At 48.7% G+C, this 16,722-nt stretch overlaps 1 protein-coding gene and 1 pseudogene across 7 annotated transcripts in view; one reads left to right on the top strand and one right to left on the bottom strand.

Annotated features, from left to right (window-relative positions):
* Positions 1 to 1,498: 1,498 nt before the first annotated feature.
* LOC102854021 lies at positions 1,499 to 1,813 on the bottom strand (annotated as a pseudogene).
* Positions 1,814 to 6,041: 4,228 nt separating this feature from the next.
* The window catches only part of AP1B1 (adaptor-related protein complex 1, beta 1 subunit), a 39,870-nt gene continuing 29,189 nt past the window's right edge, over positions 6,042 to 16,722 (top strand). For 5 of the 7 annotated variants that reach the window (XM_006890487.1, XM_006890492.1, XM_006890488.1 and 2 more), the window contains exons 1-5: positions 6,049 to 6,085; positions 9,818 to 9,923; positions 13,511 to 13,646; positions 14,646 to 14,891; positions 16,209 to 16,399. In XM_006890487.1, coding sequence (XP_006890549.1) covers positions 6,049 to 6,085; positions 9,818 to 9,923; positions 13,511 to 13,646; positions 14,646 to 14,891; positions 16,209 to 16,399 — 716 coding nt within the window. Of the gene's footprint in view, positions 6,086 to 9,817; positions 9,924 to 13,510; positions 13,647 to 14,645; positions 14,892 to 16,208; positions 16,400 to 16,722 lie in introns of all 7 variants that reach the window. The other 2 variants (XM_006890489.1, XM_006890486.1) reach the window with 1 other exon arrangement.

Here is a 16,722-nt window from a genome sequence, read left to right as displayed (position 1 = left end):
TATGCCATGCGCCGGGCCCAGCAGGAAGGGTGAGCGGGTATGGGTCTGTGAATCAGGCCACTGTGGATCTTTGCTTTGTGGAGGTAGCCCTTACTCACACTGTGAGCACCATCAAGGCAGGACCCCCACCAGAGCCTCAAATCATCAGACACAGTCATAGAAAAGTACCATCTTCCCTTTTCAAAAGGCAAAGCAAAAGCAAAGGAGAATTGTGTCTTGACTTTGTACTGTTGTGTCAGTGAGTCCCTTTATTCTTTTATCCTGACTGGATCCCGCAGAGGATGCAAGGCAGCTCAGTCTGTACTTAGTCATTTCCCATTGATTGCCGAAACAAAATCCGGGTCTGTCTCTCAGCTTGGGAACATCCCAGTGCCATCTTGTCATAACACCACGCTTAAGCTGGAAAAATACCAGTGGGCAGGAGGGGAGGCTTGTGGGCTTCATTTCCAGAGACGTTTGAAATGAGTCCTCCCGTCCTTTGCTCCAGTAACTTCATGCCATCCCCACCCAGTAAAGGATTGGAGGCACGTGCTGATGGGTAATGTTGAGTTTCTTCCAACAGAGGCAGTAAAAAGGACAGAGTAGATGAGCAGTCTTCATTCTAATTTATTGTTTGGGGATTCTGTGGTTTCCTGTATCACGTAAAATTGTGGAAGGTTGCAAGGGCTTTAGACCGAGTTCTTCGCCATGCCCAGGGCTCTGGGCTCCCCTCTCTGGTGCCAGAAGCAGGAATCCTTCCTTAGTAGAACACATGTCTGAGCTCCTATAGACACACTGGAGATGAGATGGTGGCCTGGCCTCTGCATGCTTTGTGATCTTGGGCCAGTTATTTAACAACCCTGAGCCTCCACGCCTATATCTAAAAAAATGAGGTTGAAAGCATTTACCTCAGTGCAATTAAAGATTACAGATGAAATAACTAATAGCTATTAACCTCTAACTTTGAGACATTACAAATGATAGTTGTTTTAAATAACTATCAAAACAATCCCCAAAACCTCCACTTAATAATCAAGGTACTCAGTCTCCCAGATAGAATCTTTTATATGTCATCTGTTAACTAAAATTAATAAAGGACTTTTTTAAAAATTCAAAGTTGCACATTTTCTTCCCTCCCTCCTCTATTCCACCCAGAAGTACTTTTTTTTTTGGGTGGGGGGCTCTGATGCCCTAGTGGCAGGAAGCTGTGCTGCAGTCAATCCCAGCAGCTGCTCCATGGGGGACGGATGGGCAGCCTCCTTCCGTGCTATTAACTGCCTCCGAAAACCCTCTGGAGGGTCAGCTATGGGTCTATTCCAACTCTAAGGCACACAACAACAGTAAAGACCATTTCCAGTACTGGATGGACGCCTACCCCTTCCCACTTGAGCCCTCCTGTGGCATGGGGCCCAGGATGTCAGTCCCCAGGGACCACTGCAGTCCAGACATGAAGTGTGAGCTGTTTATTACAATTTATTATGTCAAATGGGTGATGGCTTTGGGAGACAGCGGAGCACGCTCATTCCTTCTTGTCAGCTGCCTTCCTCATGGTGACAAGGACACTGCCGAATTCGTCTTGCTTCCTCTTGGGCAGATGTGGGTCCCATTCTTTTCTTTATGAATTTGAAGGCCCACTTGTCCTTGGAGACCCTGAACAGCTCCAGGGTACGATGCTTGTAGGGCGCGAAGCCACACACCTCCCGGGTCATGTCCTGCATGAAGTTGGTGTGCTCAGTGAGGCACCCGCCGATGCAGCTGTGCTTCAGTTGCTCACGTTCTTGGTTCCTTTGTGGCCCTTATTGAGGCCCACAGCCACGGGGTACCATGTAGCCATGGCTGCCACGACAGAAGCTGAAATACGTTTTCAAAAGACCTTGTTGCTGTTGAGTTGCATCGCTGCCTCACATGTTGGTGCAGAATAGACTGTGCTCTCAGAATTTTTCTTGGCTGTAATCTTTTACCAAAGCATATCACTAGGACTTTCTTCTGCTGTACCGGCAGATAAACCACTGCCTTTGGGTTAGCAGTACAGTGCAGACTGTTTGTGCCACCGAGGGACATATTGAGAAGCACTGCTGGCCTGTCATTGTTGTGTGCCATTGAGTGAGAATCAACCCAAAGCTGACCCTCCAGCGGGTTTTCAGAGCCAGTAAATCCCATAGGAGGAGATTGCCCGTCTTTCTCCCATGAAGCTCCTGGTGAATTCGAACCATGTGCCTTTGGGATTGCAGTGCAGGTTCTTACCACTAGATCACCAGGGCTCCCTACTGCTGGTAAGGACTTGTACTATCAATCCAAAGGCATTTGATTTGAATCCACCTGCTGATTTGCAGGAGAAAGATGAGAAGTCAACTCCCACTGCCTCTGAAAACCCTCTGAAGGGTCATCTGTGGTTTGGTCCCGACTCGACAGTATACAACAACAGGGACATATTGAGGTACACAGTGGTCCGCAGTAAATGTTCGTTGAATAAAGGAGTGAGCCCTGATGCACTCTGCCACCTTAGCACGGCATTTAGCCCTTTGAGTTTTGTGCCACAAGAGAAGATGACCTGAGAAAAGCTCGTCAGATAGATTTGGGAAACCTTTAAAGTCTGCAGGTTCCCCTGCTTTCTGAACACAGAGCATTCCTAAGCCGAAATGACACAAAGCAAAGAACAATGACCATTGACTTTATAGGGGGAAATGTTTGTGTTCTCAGACCCAAAATAGAACATTTGCAGTCATTCCAGACACATGCAGCCTCAAATAGTACTAGTCTTTGGTGGTTACAGACACAGCTCAGAGCTGTGGCCTGATTCAGAAATGTAGAATGTAGCTCCCAGCAAGGACGTTGGCAATGCTGCCCTCACTGCTTGGGGTTCATGCTGCCTCTTGTATGTTATTGTGTGCAGTCAAATTAGAACCAACTCATAGCTGACCCTCCAGTGGCTTTTCAGAGGCTGTAAATCACACAGGAGAAGATTACCTATCTTTCTCCCACAGAGCAGGTGGTGGATTCAAACTGCGTTCCTTTGAGTTGGTATCATGGCTGTGCCACTTGGCCCCCAGACCTCTCTGCCTTTTCAGTGTGTGGCTACAAAACAAAGGCTGACTGCAGGTTTTGCTTTTTGCTTTTTTTTGTAAGTGCAGAAATCCTCTTTGGACTTGTTTTGGTTAAGTGGAAACAGGTTCTAATAATGCACTTCTTTATTTTTAAATTAATTTTAATAAAAGTTTTCAGAGACTTAGGGTTTCCAGTCATTCATTGTTGCACTTTTCTCCCTACCCACCCCTTCCCCTCTATTCACTCTTCTCCTTGAAAAGAAAAAGAAAAACTCTTTCCTTCCCCCAAGTCCTCTCCATTATGCAGCCTTCACTCTGGACTTCTGTAATGACAAGAATACCCATTCATATATCCCTTTTAAACAGTTCTCTCCCTCATCTGTTTCAATGACATATACATCTTCTCTCAACCCTGATGTCAGTCCCGTTTTACAACAGTGGCCCTATGCAATATTTGTCCTTTTGTGACAGATATTTCACTCAGCATAGTGTCCTCCAGGGTCATCCATTTTGCATAATATTTCATGAGTTCCTTGTTTTTCAATGCTGCATAGTATTCCACTGTGTGAATATCCATTCGTTTGTTGATGGGCACTTGGGTTGTTTCCAGCTCTTTGCTATTGTGAAGAAAGCCGAAGTAAACATGGGTGTGCATGCACTTCTTTTTTTTTTAAAGAAATGGAAATAGTGGGCAGCCAATTGTTTTTAAATAGGGGATAACCTGTACATGCTAGTCTTTTCTAGAGATGAACATTGTCTCATGTCATTCTAATAGAAACTGGTGGTGATAAAAATCCTATATATTGTTGTTATTATGTACCATCGAGTCTCATGTGTTCATTGTGACAACGGCTCTGAACCCTGCTCTATCCTGAGCCAACCTAACCGTATCTGCCACACCTACCCGCACTGCCCCAGTCACTGAGTCCATCTCATCGAGGGTCTTCCTCTCTTGCACTGTCCCTCCACCCTCCCAAGCATGTTGTCCCTCTTTAATGACTGGTCCTTACTTGCAACATTCCCAAAGTATGTCAGACGAAGCCTCAGAATCCTTGCCTCCAAGGAGCTGCCTGGTCTCACCCTCTCCAGGACGAACCTGTTTGTTCTCCTAGTAGTCAGTGGTATAGTCTATACTCTTCTCAAGCACCACAGCTCAAAGGCTATATAAATTTCTTTTTTAAAAAAATTTTTTTTTATTATTTTTTTTGTGTGTACCATCAAATCAGTTCTGACAGGTACAGGAGGAGATTGTTCCTCCTTCTCCAGCAGAGCATCTGGTGGATTCAAACCGTGCACCTCTGAGATTGCAGTGCAGCTTCTTGCCACTAGGCCACCAGACCTCGTTGCTATATAAATTTTTTTTATTTTATTACTTTTCTGTGCATGTACCGTCAAATCAGATCTGACTGGTACAGGAGGAGATTGTCCCTCCTTCGCCGGCAGAGCATCTGGTGGATTTGAACCGTGTGCCTCTGGGATTGTAGTTGCAGCTCCTTACCACTAGGCCATATAAATTTCTTAAAAATGTCTTGTGGGTTTTGGATTTTTTTTTTACTGTGAAGGTTTACATAGCATGTAGGTTCCCATTCAACAGTTCTGCACAAGCTCCCTGACATTGCTTTTGCTCTTCACAATGTATGAACACTCCCAGTGTTTTGCACACCTACCCCCCAGTTCTGGTGTTTATTCTTTTGCTCCTCAGCTTTTTAGACTTGGTGTTTTCCTAACTCATTTGTCTAGAGGGAGCCCTGGTGGCACCGTGATTAAGAGCTCAGCTGCTCCCGTGCAGTGAGCTAGGGTCGATTGCTGCAGCCTCATGGCTTCCTCTGGACTTTGCTTGTGGATGCAGATGCTCCAGGTTGCCAAGTGGAACAGAGGGCTCTTCAGCCAAAAGAGCATGCTGGTTCCCCTAAGAATACTGGTTTGATAGGGATGAGCAGAAATCAGCAGAAATTGGTTATGTAAAAGGGGGATGTTAGTGCAGGAGGCATGAAGTAGCTGGCTTACGCTCTTTCATGAATGTCATTTTTAGTAAGATGATTGATTGTAAAGGGGGGAACTATATGAACGAAATATAATGTAAACGCAAAATTGTCTAAACACAATGTACGTGCATGAAACACACCCTCACGCCCACAAAAGAGCTCAGCTGCCAAGTAGCAGGTCAAAGGTTTGAACCCCGCCCCCCACCTGCTCCAAGGAAGAAAGGCGAGCCTTGGTGCTTCTGTAAAGACTGGGAAACCTTTGAGGCAGTTCGGCGGTGTCCCGTTGGGTCACAGTGCGTTGGAATCAAGCCCACAGCTGTGATTTGGGCGTGGTTTTTATGGTACCTTCATGGGGTTTGAATGAGCCTTTAATGCATTAATGTGTGTGGAGCTGTAAGTGCCTGGTGCAGGGTAAACTTCATGACGAACTGCTACAATTTAAGTGCCTTTTCATGTCTGTAGTGAATTCATGGCACAGTGAATTTGAGTTAGGCTGTTAACCAAAAGAGCAGTGATTTGAATTTACCAGCTGTCCTGAGGTAGAAAGACATTCAACTTCTAGAAGGATTTATGGCATCCCCAAGGGGCAGTTCTAATTTGTCCTGTAAGATTAGTATAAGTTGGAATTGAAGAGTCATCAGCGGTTTTTGTCCCCATTTCCCCCCAGTGTCTCTGGATGCTGCTAGTTATTTCCAGTTGGGTATCGTTGGGGACAGAGCTGCAGTAAAACCCTTAGCCAAGTACCAATAGCCTTGTACAGAGCGCCTTGTGGGAGAGACTCCCAGAAGTAGAATTCCTGAGTCAAAGAAGGACACTTTCCAAAAAAATTAGGCAGATCCTTCACAATCACCCTCCAGAGTCTGAGCAGCCAGTATCTTAGCAGATGATTTGCCTGGTAAAGAGCAAAGGAGCTGTCCTTCCACACGCCATGCACGTTGGGCTCCTCTTCTGCGCCGTGACTGAAAATGGAACGGGTCCTAACTCAAAGTCGTCCTTTTCTTCTCTGTTTTACAGAATCTGGCCGCTTATAAGGGACCAAAATGACTGACTCAAAATATTTTACCACCACCAAGAAAGGTACCGCTGTTCACCTCCTTGCGGGAGAGTGTGTGTGTGTGTGTCCTGGCCTGATCTTTCCCTGCCTGCTCCTTCTCTGCGTACCCCTGTGTGTGGGATCGGGGTGGGGATGGAGGCGTGAAAGTGGGTGATGGGAACACTCCAGAGCTTCTTTACTGTGTAGATCGGGAAAACTGAGTTCTTTGTAACATGAGGAATCTCTTAGGAGCTCTGGTAACGTACACATTGAGCTGCTAACTGAAATGTCAGCAGTTCAAGTCCACCAGTGAACTAACTCCGAGGGAGGAAGAGGAGTAACCCCCTCTGATAAAGACTGATAGAGAAGGAAACCCAGTGGTGGGTCACAGCCTTGGCAGCCACTTGAAGGTGGTAGATCTCCCTCCTTGGAACTCATGCCCTTCGCTTTTCCCTCCACGGCTTTAAATCGTTAACAGGGTGTGAGTGTTTTCTGGGGTAAAGAGGCCACATATAATCCTATCAGCAGCCCTCCAGTAATTGGGGGGTGTGTTCTCAGTCCTTATCCAGGGAGCACATGTTGGACACGTTTACAGTCACCATTTCTATCCTGTTTTTCATTTGCCATTATCACAAGCATTTCCTGACAGTTGTAACGACTTAAGGTTAGCCCGAGTTACTAAACTGAAATTTGCTAAGCTAGTCTTATGCTGTTGGGTGTTTTTTGGGCTTTTCCATTTATAGGGAAATGGAGGCTATTGTAATATCTGACAAATGTGCTTACACTTAAGATGTGTAAACATCTTTCTGACCAGCCCTTCCTTCCTCCTGCCTTCCTTCTAAGTGAGAGATTGATAGCGTGCCTGCTGACCAAGTCAAGAGCCCCTTGTTAGATTATCAGAGCCAGGAGCTCTTGTGTTATTTTTAAGCTCATTGTTATAGGTATTTTTTGAGTATTTGTTAAGTGATTATGAAACTTCAGCTGTTTACAAGGGAAAAGGCAGGCAGTCTCTGACCTGGATGTTGGAAGCTGTGATGAGGAAGTGCAGGGAGTTGTGTAGGGTTGGAGGTTAGGGAGCCTGGCAACTTAAAGGGGGCTGGGCATAAATAAGGAACAAGGAGCAAATTTGAGTGCCCTGTCTGCGACGCTTTCAGGGACAGAAAAGCCAGCAGGAAGGTGTGAGAAAGGAGAGGACTGAAAGAAGACATTACATTTTACAGACCAGAGGAGTGGACCGAATGCTGAGTGTGCTGGGGCATTGATGGTAGATTTTTGTGAAGTCTGTGTGTGGTGCTGGAGAAGAGTGTTGAATGGTCCATGGACTGCAAAGAGAACAAACAGTTTGTCCTGGAGAGGGTGGGACCAAGTTTCTCCTTAGAGGCATGGATTTTGAAGCCCCATCTCACATACTTTGGGCATGTTGCCAGGAAGGACCAGCCCTTGGAGAAGGACATCATGCTTGGAAGGGTGGAGGGACAGCACAGGAGAGAGGAAGACAGGGTGAGATGGATTGACACACAGTAACTGAGATGTGGGCATAGGTTGTTGGAGACTGGCTCAGGATAGGCAGGGTTCAGAGCTGTTGTGCATAGTGTCGCTATGAGTCACAGGAGACTGGACAGCACATAATAACAACAACAACATGGGGGCACAGTGGATAAAGCATCTGACTGCTAACTGAAAAGTTGGCAGTGTAAACCCGCTAGCCACCCTGCAGGAGAAAGAATAATCTATCTTTTTCAGTAAAGGTTTACAGCCTTTGAAAACCCCGAAAGCTAACTCTCCCACAGCCTAGAAGGTCTCTGGGACTCAAAATCAACTCAGTTGCAGTGAACATAGTTTTGATTTATGTTACAGGAAAGGAGCCTTGGTGGCCCAGTGGTTAAGAGCTTGCCTGCTGACTGAAAGTTCAGTGGTTCAAATCCATGGGAGAAAGATGTGGCGGTCTGTTTGCATAAAGGTTACAGCCTTGGAAGCTGTGAGAGACAGATCTCCTTTGTCTCTCGAGGGTCTATGTGAGCCAGGATTGGTTCATGGGCAATAGGTTTGCTTGTTTTTCTTTTATTATTTTTCAGCAAATGGAGGGGAATCAAGAGATTGATCCAGGTTTTATCCTGAATCTGACTTCAGTGTTGGTTTTAAGTGAGAGAAGAGCCAAGATGGACCCTCATAATGGTTGTGAAACTGGAGAGAGGCATGCAAACCAGTACCCCAGCTCAGGATAATTCAGTGTCCAAACTCAGGGGGCAGCACAAGGGGTGATGAGAATTAGAGGCCCTGAGAGAGACTTGGGAGGCAGGACTGGTGCCAGATTGCATTTGGAGGTCCTTAGAAGAAGGGGCATACCCCATAGACCTTTCATTGATGGATCTGCGTCTGCCAAACACTTTGAGCAGAGCAAGGTAGCCCTGCACTGGGGTCAAGGTTTTCACAGCTTGTTACATCCCAGACATGAGGCCCTCTTTGTCTTGGGCCCTCTCAGCCCCACAGGGCCATGAATGAGCCACATGGTCTGTGTATTACTCTAGGTATCCTGGTGCTGACTGTGTAGAGTGTGATTTTAATTGTTTACAGTCTCTGTCTCACATTCTTACTGAACCCCAAATTGTTCAGCTCAGTCATGGTAAAAAAATAATATTGGGGTGCTTTTTCCCCCCTCACTATAAATCCACCCAGAACCTCCTTAGCGCCTTTCCCGCTGTGATCCCCCCTGGGCCACCCTGACCCTAAGTAACTCAAGAGGAATGCCTAGAGCTCTCATCCCACAAAAAAGCAAGCGAGGCAGAGGGTATGATGAGTGAGTCATCAGCGTGGCCACCGTCAGCGCAGGCCCACTGAATGCCGGCCACCGCAGCGAGGGTTTCCCTTGTGAGACTTAAATGAGGTCATTTAGTCCGTGTAGAGGCAGAGTCCAGACCAGAAAGAAAATGGACAGAGAAGCAAAATGATTTGTCCTGGGAACGTGCAGTGATTTAGAATGCTGGCTTTGGAACTGGCCAAGCTGGGTTTGAATACTGCCTCTCCCCCCAGGAGCTGTACGGTGTCGTCACCCAGTTAGTCCATCTCGGAAAGCCTCCTTTTGCCCATCTGTAATCCGGGCACGCAAAGCCGTGAGGGTGAACTGATAACAGGGAGCAGCTGGCTGCTGCTACCTGGAGACCCGGGGGCCCAGCTCTGCACACACCCATGAGGGGGTCCTGAGCAAGTCCACTTCCTCCTTGACTTTTTTCCAGATCACCAAGTCCTTAACAATTTATCACGTCTTGAGAACAGCTTATCTCGTGAGAGCCCTCACGAGGTGAGGCGGATGGCTTCAGAGCCTGAGCCACCTCCTGTGCCTGAGGAAGTGAAACCCTGAGCCAGCAGTTCTGAGGAGATATTCTAGGAAAACAGGAAGCGCCCCATGTGGGGCTCTGTCAGATCCACCCTCACATTGAAGATCCTAGATTCTGTCACGCTCTGCATCAAGGGCCTTCAGGGACAAGTAGCTGAGGAGAACTTGGTGTCCTCTCAGCATTTTTTGCAGTCCACCCGATGAGACCTGCGTTTGCACTTTTGTTCCCTGCAGAGCCAATTTCCTCTTGGAGTTGCTCAGTCCTGTGTGACGCTGTGATGATTCCTTTCCTCACAGCCTTTGTGGTCCCTTCACAGCTCTGTCCCACCTGAGATGAGGGACTAGCGCCGCCCTCTGCACAGTGTCTTACCTGGTTCCTTCCAGCACCCTCAGAAGCTGGGGAGATGGGGGTGGATTGCTCTTGACTGCCTTCTTTCCTTAGGCGAGATCTTCGAGCTGAAGGCCGAGCTCAACAGTGACAAGAAAGAGAAGAAGAAGGAGGCAGTAAAGAAAGTGATTGCGTCGATGACCGTGGGCAAAGATGTCAGGTGTGCAGGGCTGGGCGGATGGCAGCTGGAGGCCGGCTGACGGAGGGATGGTTGTAACTCGGGTTCAGTACTTGTCACCACTCCTTGACTTCCTCTCCATACAGCAAGTTTTGTTTCCGTGAAGGTCACAAGCTCAAATGCTGATAGGGTCAGACAGTAACGGGAACGGGTAGGATAGACTAGGTCCCGGGGCAGCTAGCAGCGGGTGGGGCATGAATTTGTCAGAAATGCTGGAGGATTACGAGATACCACACCCCCCCTAGCCCCCCATGCACACCCCGGGGCAAATGGACCCAGTGTGTCTCAGTCTGGTGTTTAAAAAGAACATAAACTCTGGCTTCTTACATTTTTAAGCTCTTAAAATGTTAGACACTTTCAAACAAAGAGGGGGCTCTGGTAGCCTAGTGGCAAGAAGCTGCACTGCAAAATCGAAAGCACGCAGTTTGAGACCACCAGCTGGTCTGCAGGAGAAGGATGAGCAGTCTCCTCCCATGCGATTTACTGCCTCTGAAAACCCACCAGAGGGTCAGCTCTGGGCCAGTTCCAACTCTGCAGTACACAACAAGAAGAACGTCATCAGAGGCAGTCTTAGAGGTGACTCGCTGTCTCCCGGATCTGTGTAGTAAAGTGCATTTATGGAAAAAAAAAAAAGAAGAACATCATCAAAGAAAGATGCAAACAAACACTGCGAGGCCCAAGTAAAACACATTGCAGATTGTTCTGGTTGACTGACTCCAGTTTGTCATCTCTGCTTTGCACCACACTGTGGGAACAGGCAGATCGTGTATAGAAACAGAGCTGCCTCTTTGCTCAGACATTCCCTGTTTATCCAGCTCATTTCCCTGTCTTTTAAAATCCAGTCAAAGTCTACTTTCTCCTGTAACCTTCCCTGTCACCTGCCCACAGGTAGCTCTTCCTGCTCTTGGCTCTCAGCACTTGTTTATGTCACCCCGCACTAATTCTACAGTGACTACACCATGTTGTTAAGTGCCATCAAGTTGCCCGTTACTCGTAGCAACCCTGTGCACAGTAGCTCTAAACCCTGCCCTAGTCTCACCTTCTCCAACACACCTACCCCCGTAACCCCAGTTACTGTGTCAGTCCATCTCATGCAGGGTCTTCCTCTCTCGCACTGTTCCTCCACCTTTCCAAGCATGATGTCCTCCTCCAAGGACTAATCCCTCCTGGCAACATGCCTGAAGTATGTGAGACAGAACTTCTAAATCTTTGCCCAAAATGAGCAACTTGTTTTCACTTTCTCTAGGAAAGACCTGTTTGTTCTCTTGGCAGTCCACGGTGTATTCAATACTCTAATCTGCACTATAACTCAAAGGCATCGATTCTTCTTCTGTCATCCTTAGTCATTGTCCAGCTATCTGATGTATAGCAAGTAATAGCCTGGATCAGGTGCACCCTAGTCTCTAGACTGACATCGTCAGCAGTCTGAAGAGGTCCCTGACTGCAGATTTACCAAATGCAATTCCTCTTTTGATTTCCTGAGTACTGGTGCCAAAAGTGTTGATTGCGGAGCTGAGCAAGCTCTAATTTTTAACAACCTCAATCTCTTCTCCATCTAACGTGGTGCTGCCAATTGGCCCAGTGGTGAGAATCTTTGTCTTCTTGATGTTGAGCTTCAGTCCATATTGAAGATGGCAGTCCTTGACCTTCTACAACGTACGCTTCAGGTCCTTCTCAGTTTCAGTGAGCAGGGTTGTGTCACCTGCGTAGCACAGGCTGATGACTGACTACACCATATGAGAAAATGAAACGTGTGAGAGCCGGAGAGACTGCTGCCTTTCTCCCAGTCTCGCAGGTTCCCCATTGTTAACAAGGTGCAGTCCCACCACTCAGTGGAAAATACTTACATCTTCCTTTTCTGACTGGTCTCCACCTTACAGAGTCCAGCTTTCACAGGCTTTGCTCTTACCTTCTCACAAGTGTTTGTATTTACCTGCTCACCAGATCATGAAGTCCCTAAAGGGAGAGGCTAGATTTGATGATAATGTTTGCGGTATTTGAGAACTGGCAGAATCTTTGGGTACATGTCCTCTGTAGTTCCTTTTGATTCTCTTATTGAATGTATAATATTTTTACCACCAAAGGAACAAGCCAAAGAAGAGGTGAAATGCTTGTCCAGAGATCATGTGGTTATTGCCAAAATGAGGACATCTGAAGTCCAGGCCCAGGGTTTTCCATGCCCTCTCCCTTGCTCCCTATGTTGCCCTGGGCCTCAGAGGCTTGGGGTTTGACATGGTGCGGCCTCCCATCTGGGTCCTGCCCACAGTTACTCTAATCCCACCCAGTTCTCTGTGGATATCCCACCCTCAGCACAGGGGTATCCTGGCAAGACAAGAAACAAAGCTTTGCCGAGACACCCGCTACAGACAGAGCAATGAGGGGATCGGGCCTCTCCTGGAGAACTGGGCCTGCGTCCAGATCAGATCACTCTGAGGTTGAAGCTATGCTCCTTCTAGAACTCTGGTGTCACCTCCTCACAGGAAGCATCTTTGTCCTTCCGTCTCAAGTGAACTTGTTGATGTGTCGGGCACAGGAGAGCAAGTCGGGCTCCTCAGCAGTTCCCCCTTCTCCCCCCTCACTGCCCTTGCTTCCTGGTGCACCATCTCCCATTGTTTCGGCTTCAGCTCTAACTCCTGCCTGTTGTCCCTCGTGACCATGGTGATCCTGCTCAGAAAGTTCACCATGACCTTTTAAGTGGCCATACCCCTGCCCATCAAAGCCTGAGGATTAAGACAGGAGGGGTTGCTTCCAGAGATCGAAAATGCCTCTCCATCCATGTTTGACTTCTCGACAGGGCCTGTGACTTCAGGACCATCGAGTGCCATGTTGCGAAGGGTTCCACCCAGCATAACAGCACAGGTGTTAGACCTGGCTCCTCAGTCAGGTTATGTAATGTTTATGAGCTTCAGCGTTTCCTTCTGTAGCACAGACCTAATGACTTGGCCCCTCAAGGCTATTAAATGAGTTCAAGTATGCAGAACTCTTTACCTGAAGCCTCGTCTATAATGGTTTCTCTACACATGCGGGTGCTGGGTCAGAGTGGGTGCCGGCACCAGACCTTGGGAGGGAAGTAGAGCAGACCCATCCCTCAACCTCCAGAGTGACATGAGATACCAAGGAGAAGTTTCCACTTACCCGGCACCTCCCATGCATAGAGACCAGACAGCTTACATGGTCTCATTGCATTATCCCAAGGGCCTGGGGAAGGGTTATTGTGCAACCCTCTTACAAATGAGGAAGCAGGTGTGGGATGAGGGAATTCTCCCAGCACCATATAGATGGCAAGGGGTAGAGGCTGGAGCCAGGCCTGGCAACCCCCAGAGTTCATGTGCAAAAAAAGCACGGGAACGTGTTTTTAGAATCGCCTCATTGGAATGTCATTCCCGTCTGGAGGTGTGTGTAGTAACGGCATGGCTGGTAGCCTCCTTTTTTACTAGAAATTCCTGCTTATTGTTTTCCTTCCTTCCTTAGCTATTGTTTCCCACTCTCACAAAGCTGGCTTCTGGAAAAAATGTCTCCCTCCCTTTCTTCAGCCTGCCCTCCCCGCTGATAGCACTCTGACCTTTCAGTGCCCTCTTCCCCGACGTGGTGAACTGCATGCAGACTGACAACCTGGAGCTGAAGAAACTGGTGTACCTGTACTTGATGAACTATGCCAAGAGTCAGCCTGACATGGCCATTATGGCCGTCAACACCTTTGTGAAGGTGAGGGGGCGTTTGGTGGGAGGGGGCTGCTTCACCGTCTCCTGTGGGTGGGAAGCTGTGCCCTTGGTAAAAGCTTTCAGACGCCCTTAGACCACCTCCCTGTACTCTGCCAGGGACTCCATCTTCCCGCGCTGGGCCCCCGCTCTCTCCAGAAAATCATGTGCTCCCTGTGTGAGGCCACGCCATGCCTCACATTGCTGGCGTGAGCCTTTGCCCTGAGTCCTTTGTGTTTCCCTTCTGGACTTTGCTCCTTTTCACTCCTTCAGTCTGAAGAGCTTCAATCATTAGCCCCGGCGCCCCTAGGCCCCTGGGTCCATCAGCCGTGCTGGTGCTCAGAGATGGGAGCATGAGGGCTTCTCCGGCCAAGGGGAAGGTTGCAGGTTGTGGTGCAGGACAAGTGCATGTTTGAATAACAGTTTTCCTCTGTAAATTTAATTTGGACACACTCCTGACTATCCTAGAGCCCCAGCTTGCTCATTAGGACAACAGGGCCGATACTGTGTGTCTACTCTAAGGGTTTACTTGGAGACAAAGATGATGAAGCTTCATCCCACATACTCTGGGTATGTTGCTAATAGAGGTTATTCCTTGAAGAGGGACATCATGCTTATAAAGGTGGAGGGATGATGAGAGAGGAAGACCCTCACCCAGGTGGATTGACACAGAGACTCCAGCAATGGGCTTGAGTGTGTCAGGGCTTGTGAGGATGGCACAGGATAGGGCAGGGTGCAGATTTGTTATTCATACGGTTACTATGAGTTGTACCCGACGTCATCTAACAACTGTAAGGGTTAAAGGGGGGAATGGACAAGGCCCTTGGCACCATATCTAGCAAATACTCAGTGCCCATTACGTGGCATTTACTTTTCATACTGTTACTGAAGTTGAGGTACATTCCCCAGCAGCTGTCTGATACTGTTTAACCCATCTGGGCTCAGCCACTCACACGAGCAGGCCAGGGACACTCTCAAAGCCACATGTGGCTCATCCTGCCCTCAGGACTGTGAAGACCCCAACCCCCTGATCCGAGCCCTGGCCGTAAGGACCATGGGCTGCATCCGCGTGGACAAGATCACCGAGTACCTGTGCGAGCCGCTCCGGAAGTGCCTGAAGGATGAGGATCCGTACGTGCGCAAGACAGCCGCTGTGTGTGTAGCCAAGCTCCACGATATTAACGCCCAGCTAGTGGAGGACCAGGGCTTCCTGGACACCCTCAAAGACCTCATCTCTGACTCCAACCCCATGGTAAGCCTCGGCCACCCCCCTCAGCTACCTCTGATATCCCCTTGATCTCCTTGGGAGACTTGGGCTGCTTGACCTTTCACTGGGCAGCTCTCCAGTCCCAGGAAGTCAGAACCCCTCTGGGTGGGTTCAGTGTGCTCATGCCTTGCAGTAGAATGGCCCTGACCTGGATTCCCTTCTTTGTACCATCTCTAACTCACTGCGTGACCTTGGACTAGCTGCTTGACCTTTCAGAACCCTCTTTTCTCTGTCAGTAAGTTGGCTCTCCTTCTGGGTGACAGCCAGGATTGCTGTGAGGCTTAGAGAGGTAAAAGATCTTACGTGGCCTGCCCCATAGTCGATATGCAGTCAAGACTAGTGCCCTCCTCCTTCCCCTTGCAGTCACGGTCATTATCATCACTGTCTGGACAGTCCACTCTTGGTGGGAGGTGCTTTTTCCTTTGTCTATAACTTGCAGGGAGCACTGGGAGCCTAGTAGTAAGAAGCTGTTTTGTAATCCCAAAGGCACATGGTTCAATTCCACCAGCTGCTCCACGGGACTCCTGTGTGACTAACCCTCTGAAAACCCACTGAAGGGTCAGCTTTGAGTCGGTTCTGACTCCACAGCAGACAACGTCAACAGCATATTTTTCAAGGTTGTTAAAGATGACCAGCTTTGAAGTAGACAAGGCCACAGGATATGCCTGGGTGGATATATCAGTGTCCTCGCCCACAGCAGCAGTGTTGTTCTAGAAGGCAGTTTAGCAGCACCTGTTAAAAATGAAATGTCCCAGCCCCTTGACCCAGCCAGTCTCCACATGTATCCTGTAGACCTGCCAATGAGTGGCCAGGGCAGACAAGGGCAGCGCTTTGTCATAGAGAAAAGAGGAAACAACATAGAACAGCAAAGCTACCACTCTGGTGAAGATGAGTTGAGGGCCCAGCGCTTCTCCTGGCCAATCCCTTTGCTCTGGCCCCGCTCCAATTGCATCAGCCCTGAGAGGGTGTGAGAAGCATGTATTGACAGGCATGGAAATGAGCTGTTGGGTCAGGTAGATGGACAGTGTCTGCTGTGTTAGGTAACTGAAAATGCTTTCCCATGCTGGCATTGGAAGCTTGATCTTGCCTGATTTTATTCTGGTTCTTTTTTCTTAAATAGTAGGGGCCATTATTTTAGTCCCAGTTTACTGAGGAGCTACAGGGTGAGGACTAGCTAGGAGTAGGCCTCTAGGAGGCTCCAGGCCCTGCCCACCGGTCATGTTCCCTTCCAGATCTGTGCCTTCTGCCTGGTGAGCTTTAGCCCCGTGCTCCAGCCTCCGCCCCTTCCTCCCTCTCACCCAGGTGGTGGCAAACGCAGTAGCTGCCCTGTCAGAGATCGCGGAGTCTCACCCCAGCAGCAACCTGCTCGACCTGAACCCACAGTCCATCAACAAGCTACTGACGGCCCTGAACGAGTGCACTGAGTGGGGCCAGATCTTCATCCTGGACTGCCTGGCCAACTACACGCCCAAGGATGACCGAGAGGCGCAGAGGTGAGCAGACGGCCCCTGGCTCCCAGTCCAGCTTGTGACTTAGTCCTCAGGGGACACCGTAGCTAGACCTCTGGCCTATACCATCCTCAAGAACTTGTCAAGGGAGCCCCGTAGCTTCTCGGCTCTCCAGGGCCACATCATCTGAATCATGCATGTTGCTTCACCAGACAGCTTGCTGCATGCAGCGAGTGCTTACATTAGCCGGGGCTTCTGCAGCTCTTAGAGACCTCAGTCCCTGCAAGCTGAGTAAAGACTAGAAGCATCAAAGCCACTCTTTGTTTACCTGTTCCTGAGAAGTCAACCTCAGGTGATACTAGATATTT

The sequence above is a fragment of the Elephantulus edwardii genome, unplaced genomic scaffold (assembly GCF_000299155.1).
Source record: "Elephantulus edwardii isolate Elephantulus edwardi_28Jun2011 unplaced genomic scaffold, EleEdw1.0 scaffold00089, whole genome shotgun sequence".
NCBI classification, from domain to species: domain Eukaryota; kingdom Metazoa; phylum Chordata; class Mammalia; order Macroscelidea; family Macroscelididae; genus Elephantulus; species Elephantulus edwardii.
The sequence above is the reverse complement of the archived record's forward strand: the minus strand, read 5'-3'. Positions and strand labels throughout refer to the sequence as shown.